This window comes from Crocuta crocuta, unplaced genomic scaffold, assembly GCF_008692635.1.
Source record: "Crocuta crocuta isolate KB4526 unplaced genomic scaffold, BGI_CrCroc_1.0 scaffold68, whole genome shotgun sequence".
Taxonomy (NCBI): Eukaryota; Metazoa; Chordata; class Mammalia; order Carnivora; family Hyaenidae; genus Crocuta; species Crocuta crocuta.
The window spans coordinates 2,943,017-2,958,195 of record NW_027532426.1 but is presented as its reverse complement, the minus strand read 5'-3'; the positions used below and the strand labels follow the sequence as shown (position 1 = coordinate 2,958,195).

The 15,179-nt window shown below is 51.1% G+C and overlaps 1 protein-coding gene across 1 annotated transcript; it reads left to right on the top strand.

The window, feature by feature from the left end:
• Positions 1-2,992: 2,992 nt before the first annotated feature.
• LOC144244091 (transcription factor CP2-like protein 1) lies at positions 2,993-12,803 on the top strand. The gene is made up of 15 exons (XM_077779317.1): positions 2,993-3,075; positions 3,741-3,892; positions 4,029-4,102; positions 4,862-4,967; positions 5,076-5,182; positions 8,296-8,448; positions 8,669-8,779; positions 9,267-9,364; positions 9,581-9,635; positions 9,917-10,010; positions 10,406-10,496; positions 10,949-11,031; positions 11,743-11,888; positions 12,027-12,078; positions 12,679-12,803. Exons 1-15 carry the CDS (start codon positions 2,993-2,995, stop codon positions 12,714-12,716), a joined length of 1,443 nt encoding a protein of 480 aa, XP_077635443.1. The 3' UTR covers positions 12,717-12,803.
• Positions 12,804-15,179: the final 2,376 nt, after the last annotated feature.

The window sequence follows — 15,179 nt, the reverse complement described above, 5'->3', positions numbered from 1 at the left end:
CAGAGCTGTGCACCCAGAGGAGGCAGAGACGAGTAGGGAGGTGGGGCCATCCCTGGGGTGGGGTGCACACAGGCACACACACCACACAGGGATTGCCATGTTCCTTTTTAAAATCCTTTTGCCAGTAACTCAGTACCCAGAACTTTTGCCCACCAATGTGGGGGAAGCAGGGGGTGCCTGAGCCCTGGGGTAGGGCAGGATTCCACCCACCTACATACCCTGCTGGAGGCCCCACACACTAGTGTGAGGGAGGGAGAGAGAGAGAGAGAGAGAACCTCTTACCTTGTAGGTACGCAATAATATTTTGTTGAATGAATGAATGAATGAATGAGGAACACTTCTCCCAGCCCCTCTTTCTTTGAGGGAGGGGTAGACCTAACTCTCCAATCCTCCAGGTTGGAATGTTGCCTGGGGATAGAAAACAAAACAGAACAGAACATTTTGGTCAGAGGAGGACACTGAATTGTTATTTTTCAGGAATTTTTTACAGATAAGAAGTTACTTCCGTGGTTTAGGGAACCCAAGGAGCACTGTTAGGATTGGGTTAAATCATGGGCTACAAAATGACAGAGCATTTGGGGTGGGGGTGGGGGGAATCCATTAAAAAAAAAGTCTCACGGGGCGCCTGGGTGGCTTAGTCGGTTAAGCATCCGACTTTCGCTTAGGTCATGATCTCGCGGTTCGTGGGTTCGAGCCCCACGTCGGGCTCTGTGCTGACTGCCGGCTCAGAGCCTGGAGCCTGTTTCAATCTGTGACTCCCTCTCTCTCTGACCCTCCCCTGCTCACGCTGTCTCTCTCTCTCCTAGAAATAAATAAAACATTAAAAAAAATTAAAAAAAAAAAGTCTCTCCCAAAAATTGTCCCTGAAATTATCTGTATGTGGGGAACTTTCTGGGCCAGTTATGCATGTACCTTCCAGGACTGGGCTCTGGTGGGGACAACTGAGGGTCCTTGGTGGTGTCTGCCACCACCCTAACGGGGACTCATGAAGATTAAACTCTGGATTGAGATTCAACTGCATAGAATTCCTTTCAGTCCTCACTACCCCCCGTAATGGGAGGGAGACCTTGTCCCTACTTTACTAAGGAGGAAAGGGGGTTCAGGAAGGTAAAGTACCTACAGTGCCCTGGCCAGGGCATGAGACTCCTCTCAGAGCAGGGGACCTGGACCAGAAGATTCTTCAGTACTCTCTGGGCCCAAGGATGGACTATTCTGATCCTGTGCTGTGCTGGCTCAGGGGGCACAGTGAGAGTGAGGTGGGGGTTGTGACTGGCCAGCCTCCATCTTCCGCAAGTCCCGCTCTTTTCCTTAGAGGGAGAGCCAAGGAAAACCAGGAATACACCCAGCACCATCTGGATGGGGACAGAGCACACTCTGAGATGGGTGGAAGCAGGGAGTAGCCAAGAGAGCTGGGGAGAGGCAGCCTCAGGGGGGAAGGGCCAGGATACAGGCGGCTTTGGAGGTAGAAGCTGAGTGGCAGGGAACTGGGTCCTGGGATGGGAGTCCGGCTCCCCTTACCGGTTCCTCACGGCATCCTGGAAAGGGGCCCACACCAGCCTCTACCTTCTCTACCTCCGCCCCTATAACAAGCCTCCACCCACCTGCTCATGTCCTCTGCCCTCCCCCCACCGTCACCCCTACACCCTGATCTGCTCAGGCCAGAGCCAAGCCTGCCTGGGTCCCCTCCTGTTCTTCTTCCCCTGGCCTTCCTGGAATCCTGCTCTGTCCAACCTTGGGTTTTGTGGGGACTCTGGTCTTGAACCCAACTTTGGGCAATGGATGGGTTCTCAAAGTCTTGGGGATCTTGTCATGGGGATCTTGGGGACCCAGGCTTCTTTGGTCCCTGTTGGCAGGAAATGTTCCCACCCCCTTTTCTCTCCACTTCCATTTTTGTCTGGCTTCATGGGAGGAGAAAGCACGTGTGGAAGCGCCCTGCCTGGTGTTGGAGGGGGGACTCTTTGCTTTTCTCTCTCTCTCAGGTAGGCCCCCCAGAATCACAAAACCTGGATAGCTAGAGTCACATGAGGTCAGGCCACATCTTTAGAGTGCCATCTCTGCTCTTTGCAAAGCCGTCATCTGTGTATACGAAACACAGTAGTGGGGGGTGGGCACAGGGGCCTGTGTACAGTGACAACAGGGACTGAGCGTGGGGAAGGAAGCTGTCCCCCAGGCAGACCTTATTTGTCCATAAACATAGTCCGCCCCATGCCCCCAGGGCAGAGGAGGGCAAGCCACCAGCTTGACTGGGACTCCTTTCCTTCTACTGCGCTGGGAGGGCGCACTCCCAGGCACACCCCCTGCCTCCCCACATACAGGCTCTCCCTCCTAGCGCCACCCGAGTTGTTTCCACAGCAAGCTGGACTATGTTCTGTAAACTGCAGTCGGCTAGCCAGGCAGCCCCCAGCAAAAGGACAGGTGTCCTGCCATTGCTGCAGCTGTGTGTGTGTGTGTGTGTGTGTGTGTGTGTGTGTGTGTGTGTGTGTGAGGGGGAGAGTAGGGTAGGAGGGGGTGTGCACTGGGGATAAAGGCCCTTTGTAGGTCCACACGATGCTGTGTGTCCGCTTCTCCTGACCCCTCGAGTGGTCAGACTCCTCTCACGGGGTTGTGTGATGGGTCCGGGCCCACAAGTCTCCAGGACTCTACATGTTTTATGGATCTGGGACCAATCTTGAGGTTGCAGGGGCCCCTCATGGCCCCCAAGCCTCTTGGGAGACAGTGGGGCGTGGACATCCATCCCTGAGGCGTTGTTTGGCTGGGCCACCATCTCCCCTTTGAGCCCTGGGCAGACCATTTCTCGATTGCCCCCAGCTTGGGCTGCCTGAAAGCTCCCATGTTTCCTAGAGCCCTTGGTGCTCAGCCAGTAAGAGGCTCCCAGCCCTGCCCCACCCTTTTGTGGGTTTGCTTGTGTGTATAAAGGTGGACAGTCCGGTGGGACCCACCCAGCCCGGTGTTGAGGTCTCGGTCACACAGCTGGCCCTGCTCCCTTTCCAAGATGCTATTTTGGCACAACCAGCCAGAGCACCTGTGGCCCAGTCCTGGGGAACTGTACCCCGGGCCTCCAAGTGGCTTGCTCAGGTAAGGGCCTGAATCCTTCCCCCCAGCTTCCAAGGAAGGCCCTGGTCTGAGCTGCAGTGACAGGTAGGGCCATCTGTGTCAAGCCAAGGGGGATGGGTGTCCTGCTCTTGGGCTCCTTTGGGGGTGGAGACGTGGATCCTGGGACATCTGGTGTTGAGTGGGTCCTGGGACATCTCAAAACACCCTGGCCACCCACCCTCTCAGGGCATTTACTTGGTATCAGACAAGTCTGAGACTGCAAACAAGTAAGTGATGGCAGATTTTTTTTTTTTTTTAAACATTAGGGCATGAGCAGGGGAAGAGCAGAGAGAGAGAGAGGGAATCCCAAGCAGGTTCTGCCAGCACAAAGCCAACTCTGGGTTTAATCCCATGAGCTGTGAGATCATGACCTGAGCTGAAATCAAGAGTTGGATGCTTAACCGACTGAGCCACCCAGACGCCCCGATGGCAGATTTTTGTAGATGTTTGGTAGTATCTGAAATGGGTACCTTAGATTTCCCAGAAGCCAGAGGAGTTGAATGGGGGACTCTGGGCCCTGGCTGCTGCTGGGGTGCTTGCTGCAGAACCTTTGGCTCCCGGGAGGATATAGCAGGAGAGTCAAGTCCCCATAGGGGAGTGGGGGATGGGCAGGGCAGAAATCCGTGGGGCTCTCCTCTCCCTGGCAGGGAGTCCCTGCCCTTGCCCTACCTGAAGCAGGAAGAGCTGCACAGCATCCCCAGCTCGGAGCCTCCCGGCCCAGCCTTCCAGTATGTGCTCTGCGCAGCCACCTCGCCAGCAGTGAAGCAGCAGGAAGAGACCCTCACCTACCTGAACCAGGGTACGCTGGGCCCGGGGAAGGGAAGGGCCCCGTGGGGCAGTAAGCTCTGGAGACCGGGCCAATGCGAGACGGGAATGGCAGGAGCCATCTCTGCCTGGCAGAGATGGGGCTCACGCATCCCCTCGATCTCTCCCAGGCCAGTCCTACGAGGTGCAGATGCTCTGCCACCCCAAGCCGGGTGATAGTACCCAGTGGGCCCGGCTGTTGAAGGTAGGTGCATTCCCCACCCAGAATGGGCAAGGGTTGGGTATGACTGTCCATCTGGGCAGGAAGCCAATGTCATCATTGTGATGTCACTGTCAAGCAGAGCCCTTTCAAGTCCACCTTTTAATTTTACCTTCGCAGCAGCACATTGGTGGGCAGGACTTGTTGAGGAAAGAGGCACAGAGAGGTTAACTATTTTTTCAAGGGCACAAAGTAGCAGATCCGGGATTTAGAAATATATTTACATAGCATTATTCACATGCATGCATGCTTCTCTCTCTCTCAAAAAAAAAAAGTGTATATTTAGCCCCCATTCATTGCCAGAAACTGTTCTAGGAGCTAGAGATTCAACAGTAAAGAGACAAATGTAGATCCCTTCCTCAGGGGCTTGCATTCTACTGAGAGGAGCATGTAAGCACACAAACTATATGCAATTACAAACTCATTTACCAACTGCAAATTGAAAAGTGCTGCAAGAAAATAAACAGAGTGACGAAGAGCGGAAAGGGAGTAACTCACCCATTTTACAGATAAGGAAACTCAGGCTCAGGGTCTCTGGATTACTTCCGTGGTCTCACAGTTTGAGAGTGGCAGGGAGGGGGGCATCTGGACACAGACCCGGTGATCTCAGTGCTTATGAGCCCCAAGGCTGGGACGCAAGGTGGGGCTGAGGTTGGGATGGGTAGCCTACCCCAGCTGTGGGAACTGGTCCCCAGATGCCCAGGCACCCCCTGACTTGTGAGCTGTGCCTGCCTGTGCTCACAGAGCGTGGTGCGGGTGGTTTTCCACGACCGGCGCCTGCAGTACATGGAGCAGCAGCAGCTGGACGGGTGGAGGTGGAGCCGGCCCGGGGACCGCATCCTGGACATCGGTGAATGGGGACGGACGGGGGACCCTTCGGGGCCGCTTTCTGGCTTGGAAGGCTTTGTGGACGGGGATGGCTGAGGCTTGCTCCTTGTCTGCCACCCGGTGCCTGCAGATGTGCCACTGTCCGTGGGGGTGATAGAACCCCAAGTGCTGCCCTCACAACTCAACACGGTGGAGTTTCATTGGGACCCGACCAAGAGGACCTCCCTCTTCCTGCAGGTGAGTCCCGAGGTCAGATGGGAGCGGCAGCAGCCGAGGTGGGAAAGGAAGGTGAGTTTGGGTGGGGGTGAGGGAACACTAAGAGGCCACTTCCAGAAAGCACCCGGAGGATAAATATGCCTGACTGTGTATGGACTCTTTTTTTTTTTTTTTAAATGTTTTATTTATTTCTAGGAGAGAGAGAGAGAGACAGCGTGAGCAGGAGGGGGTCAGAGAGAGAGGGAGTCACAGATTGAAACAGGCTCCAGGCTCTGAGCTGGCAGTCAGCACAGAGCCCGACGCGGGGCCCGAACCCACGAACCGTGAGATCATGACCTAAGCGAAAGTCGGATGCTTAACCGACTAAGCCACCCAGGCGCCCCTGTGTATGGACTCTTACCACAGGAAAAGCCTTGTGAAACCTTAAAGCAATGGAAGAAGCTACAGAACTCAGGATAGAATTTAGCTTCATAAAAAGTAATGGTCTGCAATACAGAGGGAAAATTAAAAGGAGAAGTGAGAACCATAGTTGCCATAAATTACATATAATGTGTTATATCCTCAATAGATAAAAAGTTCTCATATATCAATAAGAAAAAAAGAGATGAAGGTTCACTAGCAAAATAGGCAAAGGGTTACAAGCAGACAATTCACACAAGGATACAAATTGCCAATACATGTAGACAGAACTTCAGAAAATGCTAATTAGGGGCGCCTGGGTGGGTCAGTAGGTTAAGCATCTGACTGTTGATTTCGGCTCAGGTCATGATCTCACACAGCTTGTGGGTCGGAGGCCCGTGTGCTGCCAGCACAGAGCCTGTTTGGGATTCTCTCTCTCCACTTCTCTCTGCCTCTCTCCCACTCACCTGTGCTCTCTCTCGCTCTCTCAAAATGAACTTAAAAGAATAAAATTATATAAAAAAGAAAATGCTAATTTAAATGTTTATGTATGTGTATGACTGGCAGACTTAATTAGTGCACTCATTCTGTGGGGAGAGTGGCACTTGGGCAAAATTTATTAAATCTTATGTTTCTACACTTTTACCCAGCTGTTCCATTTCAAAAACTTATCCTATAGCAGTGTTCAATAAGTACACGAAGATATATTGACCGGCTCTTCCTAGAAAACCACTCTTTCTCCTATTAAAAGATCTTAATTGCCCATTGGAAGATAATTGATTTTTTTAGGAAGAGGATTGATTTTTACATAAATGTTAGTGCAGGCTTACAATGGAAATTACGTAGCCAGTAAAATGATGTGTAATAACAAGAGAAACTGGCTTTCCTAGAAGGAAAGAGAATGTAGAAGACAAACTTCTATTTAAGGTTTGAATTCCATTTTATAAAAATAAAAACATGTGTGTGTAAACACAAGTTGTTTTTCTTTTTCCTTTTTTCTTGCCCAGAGGAGAGGAAGAAACAATCCTTGCCCGTTAACAGTCTGCCTCTGAGAGGCGGTGCGGGGGGGTTGCCTGTACCCTTCTTTACACCACTGCGGTGTTCTCTACATTGTCTTGAATAGATTCCCTTTACAATCCAACAATACTGTCAAAAGTCACCTGTATGTCACTTTTTTGAGTGCTCGCTATGGTCTCAGCACCTGGACTGGGAAGTCAGGCAGATGTGGCACAATTTCTCTCCCACCACTCCCTCATGTGGCCTTCCTCAGGTCACATGATCTCTGGGAGCCTTCATTTCCGTGCCTATAAAGTTAGACCCTTTAACTGTTCTTCGCAGGATTGTGGGAGGGCTATAATGGGCAGTGGGGGTGAACGGGGAAGACCCCGCTTGCGCTTGGAATCCTGGTATCGGGCAGAACACAGAGGCTGCAGCCTGTGTGTGGTGCAAGCCAGGAAGGCTTCCTGGAGTAGGCTGTTAGAGTTAGCAAATAAAATACAGGACACTCAGTTAAATTTGAATTTCAGATAAAGGACTTTTTTTTTTTTAATGTTTATTCTTGAGAGGGACAGAGCATGAGCAGGGCAGGGGCAGAGAGAGAGACACACACACAGAATCTGAAGCAGGTTCCAGGCTCTGAGCTGTCAGCACAGAGCCTGATGCGGGGCTCAAACTCACAAACTGCGAGATCATGACCTGAGCTGATGTTGGACGCTTAACCTACTGAGCCACCCAGGCGTCCCAAGAACGTTTTAGTAGAAGAATGTCCCATGAAATATTTGGGACATATTTATACCATAAAAAAATTTACCTGTTGTTTATCTGAAATTCAAATTTAACTGGGCATCTGTATTTTAACTGGCAACTCTACCCTGTAATGAGACCTCTTGGCTTATATGTGAGCGGGCAGAGCTTTCCAGGTAGAAGATTATAGGGAGAACTATGCAAGCGTGTTGGGCGTCATGATTAGGTTGGCTAGGTGGGGCAGTGTGTTCGATGGGTGAGAGACAGCAGCCATGCAGAAAGGCTTGACTTGACTCTTTCAGGTGTTCAAATGTGAGGGTTAGGAACTTTGCTTCTCAACCCATAACCACGGCGAGCTACTGAAGGATTTTGAACAAGGGAAAGAACCTAATAAAGTTATGCTTTAAGAAATAAACTCTGGGGGGTGCCTGAGTGGCTCAGTCAGTTAAGCGTCTGACTTTGACTCAGGTCATAATCTCATGGTTTCTGGGTTCGAGCCCCACATTGGGCTCTGTGCTGACAGCTCAGAGCCTGGAGCCTGCTTTGGATTCTGTGCCTCCCTCTCTCTGTGTCCCTCCCCACTTGCACTCACTCTCTCTGTCTCTCTCTCAAAAATAAATACACACACACACACACACACACACACACGAAATAAACTCTGGTTGGGGATGGCAAGTTGCTGTGTGGGAGGGCTATCATGGGCAGTAGGGGTGAACAGAGGGGAAGACCCTGCTTGCCCTTGGAATCCTGGTATCAGGCAGAACACAGAGGCTGCGGCCTGTGTACGGTGCAAGCCAGGAAGGCTTCCTGGAGTAGGCTGTTAGAGTTAGCAAGTAAAATACAGGACATTCAGTCAAATTTGAATTTCAGATAAAGGACTTTCTAGTAGAAGAGGCTGACAGGTGACAGGCAGGTAACAGGTGTTAGGTGGGCTTTCTTGAATTGGGTGGCACCTCTGATCACCTTGCTTTCTCTTTGCTTCTTCGCCTCAGGTTCACTGCATCAGCACCGAGTTCACTCCTCGGAAAAAAGGTGGGGAGAAAGGTGTCCCCTTCCGCCTCCAGATTGACACTTTCAAGCCCAGTGACAAGGAGCTGCCGCCTGAGCACCTGCACTCCGCTGGCTGCCTCATCAAGGTGTTCAAGGTACAGGCAGGTTTCTGCCCCCTCCCTCTCGGGGCTGTCACCCTGCCTGCCTGGCTGTGTGGGTGCCAGTCCTGCTTTGCGGCGTCCCCTAAGCTAGCAGTTCCCCTCTCCGTCCGACAGAGGGATGGGGCTTGATCTCTTTCTAAGAGCCCCATCCGCAACGGGAAGTGGGCGGGTAAAGGGGGCGGTGCTCTGCGCTTCCCTTGTCACTCTCCCGTAGCCCAAAGGAGCTGACCGGAAACTGAAAACCGACCGGGAGAAGATTGAGAAACAGCCCCTGCACGAGAGAGACAAGTATCAGGCTGCCAGTGAGACTACGGTCTTCCTGGAGGTGTGTGCTCCGGCGGTGGGGGTAGGAACGTGGATGGGGAGGAAGGATCCTCACTGTACACACGGGGACCTTGAGGCCTGAGGGCGGTGGCTGCTCCAGGATCATCCCGTCCCCCAGGGATTCCACCTGTTTTCTGCAAGGACACGCTGCACCTTTGTTGTTCAAGACCCAGGCGCTTAGCTTCTTCCAGGCTGCCTCCCCAGCACTCGCCATCGCCCCACCTCACTTCTGCCCCCTCCGCCTGGAGCACTTCCCCCCCTGCCTCGGCTCCTGGAAGCCTTCCCCAGCTCCCCCAGCCACACCGGCAGGCTAGTTCACGCTCTTCCTCTGAGTGGAATCTGGTCTACCCGTCGGGGACTCCTCGGGCAGGGACCGAGTCTGGCCCCGGGCAGGCCTCTGGTCAGCTCTCAACCGGCAGGGGTGAGGGAGCAGCCACCAGCGCCCTCGGAATGTATGAGCTGCACCTTGCTGCTTGTTTGGCCCGCAGTGTTCACCGTGGCCGGATCCCAGCGCAGGGCCCCACCCGCCTCTCAGCCCTCTTGCCCTGACCTCTCCCCACTCCTGCAAGCTCCTGTCCCCGGAGAGGTGAGGCGGGATGGGCACCTCTCGGCCCTTTGGGGCGAGCGTGCAGAGAAGGGCTCCTCAGCCCGGGCATCCGGGGAGGGGCAGGATTGAGGGCGCAGCTGAGGGAAGAGGCTCAGCTCTGTGCCCTTTGGGGTAACGCCAGCAAGCTCTGCACGCCAGGGAAGGGTGGGTGGGGCTGGGGACGGGCTGCACTGCTGTCCCTCTGCTCCCCCACAGGCCCTGCTCCTCGCCGCCGTTCGCCTTGGACACCTTGGGGGGCAGCTCCGCTGAGGTGCGTCTTCGCTTTCCAGTCCCCCAACCTCTCTCTCAAACCCTTCCCAGAGCTTTAGCGCACTCTCCAGAATAGGGTGGCTCTGCCCCCTGGTGGACAGAGGCTGTATGGCCACAGATGGCAAAACTTCCTGATAGGACTGGGCTCTTGCCACGCACAGGATGAGCCAGCCTAGGCTTTCAGACCGGGGTCCCCAAGGGCAAGGGCTGTGTTTCTCCTGCCCCTTGCTCTCAAGTTCATGGGTCCACGGTGATACCCGGACGGCCCTCTTTATGCCTCAGGATCTGAACCCTGGAGCCTCCATCCTAGAGACACAGCAGTGGCTGCACCGGCACCGGTTCTCCAGCTACTGCCGGATGCTGGCCAATTTCACTGGTGAGGCTGGCGTCTGGCAGGGACCATACCTGTGGGGGCCTGGGGGCAGGACACTCAGGCAGGGAGGCTGCCTATGGTCCTGGCTTGCTGTGTGCTCTTCAGCTAACTTTTAGTTAGGACTAAGAGTTGCCAGGCACTATGTCTGCTAGGGTCTCTTCCCATGTATTATCCCATATAATTTATAAACTACCTATGAGGAGAGGGCTCAGAGAGGTTAAATAACTTGCCCAAAGACACATAGCTAACAAGCAAGTAGCAGAACTGGGATTTGAATCCAAGTTTGACCCCCATGTCTGAACATACTAGGGCTATTTGTAGACTAATGTTGGACTGTGTCCCTTGCCATCCCTGATCCTGGGACTCTTCTCTCAATCTGGCCCTGTCTGACTCTGCAGGCACTGATCTGCTGAAGCTTACCCGCCGGGACCTTATCCAGATATGCGGGGCTGCCGATGGGATCCGCCTTTTCAATACTCTTAGAGCCAGGTGCTGGGCCCTGCCAACCAGGATCTCTTTCCCTCTGTAGTGGCATTTACCAAGTTCAGCTTGTGGTTGTGTCTCATGGACTGTTCAAGCTGGAAGGTCCCTAAAGACCACTTAGTCCCACACCCTCTTTTTACAGAGGAAGATACTCAGGCCCAAAGACAGTGACCTACCTACCTGAGGTCACAGAGGAAGACTGGTAGGGATGGGCTAAAAAGTTAGGCTCCTGGGACTTCCTTTTTCTGTCGCCATCCCATCTGCATCAGTCAATTTCTGAGGACAGAGATGGATTTTTCTCATCTTCTCTCCTCTCAGGGTCCAGCATTCATTAAATGCCTAGGAAACGTTTGGTGACCTCCCTCCCTGGAAACCTGGGAGGTGGTGGGGTCCCCCCAGGGAGGGGCCTGTTACTTTAGGTATGAGGTGCTGATACGTACACTGTTTTCCTGGCCCAGGCCCATCCGTCACCGGCTGACTTTGTATGTGGCTCAGGAGGCCTCTAGGCAAGAGAACGAGGTTCCTAAGAACCCTGACTCAGGTGAGGTTCTGACCTCTCTCCAGAAGGCAAGAAATTCAGGTGTGGCTACATGAAACCTCTTCTGGCCTGGGGAGAGGGCGATGCTTCATCACTCCTGGGACCCAAGATGCCCTCCTTGGCATTCCTGTCTTCATGACCAGATTAGTTCTCTCCTTCCATAATGTCTCCTGGGTTTATTTCTCCACGTTCTAATTCCCAACCCCATCTGATTTTGTCATTGTTAGTGTGTGGGGTTAGAACATTATGATCTTGTTATTGTATTTGGGTTTCATTCATATGTAGGTCTCCCTCCCCCTTTAAAAAAATTTTTTTTATGTTACTTATTTTTGAGAGGGAGAGAGACACACACACACAGAGCGCCAGAGGGGGAGGGGCAGAAAAGGAGACACAGAATCTGAAGCAGGCTCTAGGCTCTGAGATCTCAGCAGAGCCCAATTTGGGGCTTGAACGCACAAACCATGAGATCATGACCTGAGCCAAAGTCGGACGCTCAACCAACTAAGCCACTCGGGCACCCCCTCCTTTTTAAATTGAAGGCTCCCCTCAGCCTGAGACTTTCCCAAAGCTGAGGAATAAGTGGATTTATACGCTTTTTCTTGCCTTCCTTATGCCTTCCTCCCCCAGCCCCCTAATGAGGCTGTCACTTTGCCCTCTCCTTCCTCCTACCTCAGACCCCAACTGATCCCTGCCCTGTGCTGCCCACACCCCCAGGCTTTTATCAAGAGATCTCTCTAGATGAACTCAGTGTTGTAGAGCTGAAGGGGAAACTGGCTGAGCTCTTGGCCCTCCCAGCCAATCAGATCCACCGCCTCTTCCACCAGGGCCCGGGGGGCCTCCTCATTCTCCTCGGTGACCAGGTAAAGTAGCTCTGGTTTTCTGCCAGGCCCCACAAGGGCCTTGAACACTCTCCCACCTCAGGCCCAGTTTCCCTGTCCTGGCTTATTCTGTTTGCCTCTAAGAACAGAATTGTCTTAGTGACCCCTTCTCCCTTGTAGGTGGTTCAGAATCTTAAGGATGAATCATACTTTGTGGCTGTGGTGAAAAAAGGTAGGAGTTTTAGAGGGAGAGGAGTGTGTCTGACAGGCTCTAGAAAGGGTAAGATTGGGTTTATATTATCTCCTAAATTAGATTAAAAGATTCCCTGAAGGTGTGTGTATGCTGGGGATGGGGTAGGGTGTGTGCTATGTCCCAATCAACTGGTAAACATCTGAAGGCCACCTTTATGTCCAAGGGACAGATTCATGTAACTACAAGACAGCTGTTTACCGCTCAGGAAAAAATGGGACTGGATAAATGCATTTTCACAAGGGAAAAAATGTCCCAGTTTCTATGTCAGGGAATTTATTAAAGGGTAAGGTAAGGCCCCGCCCTCTTCTGCCCCACACCCACCGTCCTAGAAGGCAGAAGATGCTTGCCAGACATCACCTGGTGCAGAGCACCTCTGACCAGCTGGCTTCTGATTATTCAGATGCCTGCTCTCTATCCCTCCTACACTACAGAGGGAGGGAGGCTTGCTCAAGAGGTGGATTCCAGTTGGGGTAGGAAGAACACTTGTGTGTGACAGATGTGCTGCAGGCTGCTTGGTTTTGGAGCAGAAGTGGCTGTTGGCGTGCCTCATCCCAGAGGTGCCCTTTTCGCTGCTTTCAGTGCAGAATCCAGATGGCTACTACCTGGTTCTGACCTAGGCCCAGGGACATCCCGCTGCAAGAGCTGGACACAGATGCTGGCCTGGTTCTCTGGAGGCCCGTGTCCACCAGAGGTCTTGTTCAAATCCTCAGCTGCCTCCAGGTGAAGTGTCTTGTCCCACCCCTAGGGAGGAGGCTAGCAGCCCCCAGGCTCACAGCTCTTCCTGCTCCGCAGCAGTGGTTGGACCCTGGGCACGGCCTCCCCGGCCTCCAAAGCTCAGCTTGGCTGGCCAAGCCTGTGAGGCACAGAACTTGCCAAGCCTGTGACGCACAGAACTTGCCCGTATGGATAAGGCGCTCTTGCTCCAGGCAGAACTGCCTGATCACAGGGTGCATCGATCCATTTTTATTTAAAATTGTATTCACTGTTTCCTTTTCTTAAAATTAAAGCTAATTTAAGGGTACGTATTTTTAATGTGTTGTTCAATTTTCCAGGTGTTTTGGTCCTCTTGGGGAAATGTCCTCTCTTTATAGAGAGTAGGGGAAGGGATGGAGTCGGAGACAGAGGAATAAACAAATATGTCTGGGCTTTTTCTTCTTTCTTCCAAAAAATAAACACGAAAGCCTCCAGAAGACCACTGAACTATCAAATCACTGCTTATTTAAAATGTCTAAAGATGTAAAAATTTTAGAGATTTGTGATATGCTGTAATTATTCTTTAACATAGAGGCTATGGGGCTTTATCCTTATTTTTCTTTAAAAAATGTAGCTGTATTTAATCTTAATCTTTTAATTTTTAGGTTTTAAGAAATCTCTCCCTTTCCTATGCACATTTTTCAAAATTAAAGTTTTAATTTTGCATTTCACTTTTAGATTTAAAATTGACCTTAAACTATTATTTTTGTATCTTTTCCATGTAGAAAACCAATTTAAGTGTAAAAAAGTGTATCACTTTTAATGGGGTGCCAGGGTGACTCAGACAGTCAAGCAGCGACTCTTGATTTCAGCTCAGGTCATGATCTCATGTCGTGGATTTGAGCCCTGTGTCGGGCTCTGTGCTGACAGCATGAAGCCACCTTGGGATCCTCTCTCTCTCTCTCTCTCTCTCTGCCCCTCCCTTGCTCCTGCTCTCTCTCAAGATAAACAAACTTAGGAAAAGGGAATTAAAAAAAAATGATACTGGTGGGGTTGGGGGGAAGGAGGACAGATGCCTGGCTGCCTCGCTCAGTAGAGTGTGTAACTCTATCTCGGGGTTGTAAATTCAAGCCCCACAATGGGTTGTAGAGTTTACTTAAGAAAATAAAATCTTAAATAATGGGCTGTACATTATTTTGCTTATTTTTTTTTCATTCCCTTCCCTCAGAATATTATTAAAAATCTCAAGACACTGTCTGGGGCACCTGGGTGAATCAGTTAAGTGGGCAACTTTGGCTCAGGTCATGATCTCACTGTTGATGGGTTCGAACCCTGCGTCTGGCTCTGTGCTGACAGCTCAGAGCCTGAGCCTGCTTTGGATTCTGTCTCCCTCTTTCTCTGCCCCTCCCCTGCTCGTGTTCTCTTTCTCTCTCAAAAATAAATAAGCATTAAAAAAGAAATCTAAAACAATGTAAAGAGAAAACCCATATGAAGAGACTGGAAGATAGGCCAAGTGCCCTCTTAAAAATATCTACTTAATTCCTTATTGATCATCTACCTCAGTTATCACTGATCATGTGGGGCCTAAAATTCCAAGAAGCTCCCCCAAAAGTGTTTCATGGCAGGGTAGATACCTTGAGATTGAAATTCAGGTTGCTGGTTTGGCTCCATTGCTCATCTCCACCAGGACAGGGGCCCCTTTGCAACATTTGTTTTAATTTTAGTTTTGACAGAGAGAGAGTGTGAGTGGAGGAGGTGCAGAGGGAAGGGGGCGGGGGGAGGATCCAAAGCGTGCTTTGTGCTGACACCAGAGTCAAACTCCCAAACCGTGAGATCATGACCTGCGCTGAAGTCGGACACTCAGGTGCCCCCAACTGCATTAACTTTTGTGTATCTATCTCTCAACCTAGGAGCCTCTAGCACAGACTAGATACTGAAGTATTTGTTGACATGAAGGGAATAAAAGAGGTTAACAAGTATTTACTGTGTACCATTATTATCTCTTTAATCTTCACACTCTATAAAGTAGCTACTGTTATCCCCACTTCACGAATGAAGAACTGAGACGGAATGGTCAACTGGCAGAGGTCATTCGGGTGAAAGTCAGGCAATATGACTTGGAGCTTGTTTGTTTAACCATGGTACTACTCTACCATCATTCCGTCCTTGTCAAGGCAAGGGCAATGCTCTGCACAGATAGGGGAGTCAGGTTGGATTATTGCTGTCAAAGGAGTTAAAACAAAGGTTTTTAGAAACTGATTTATATTACGTCTTCTGTTTTTCTTTTTTCTAATGTCTTCTGTTTTTCTTAGAGACAAGTGGAGTTCAGGGTATTAAATAAAGGCTATTAAAAAGGTATTAAGCCTATAAAATAATAAATAATGGGT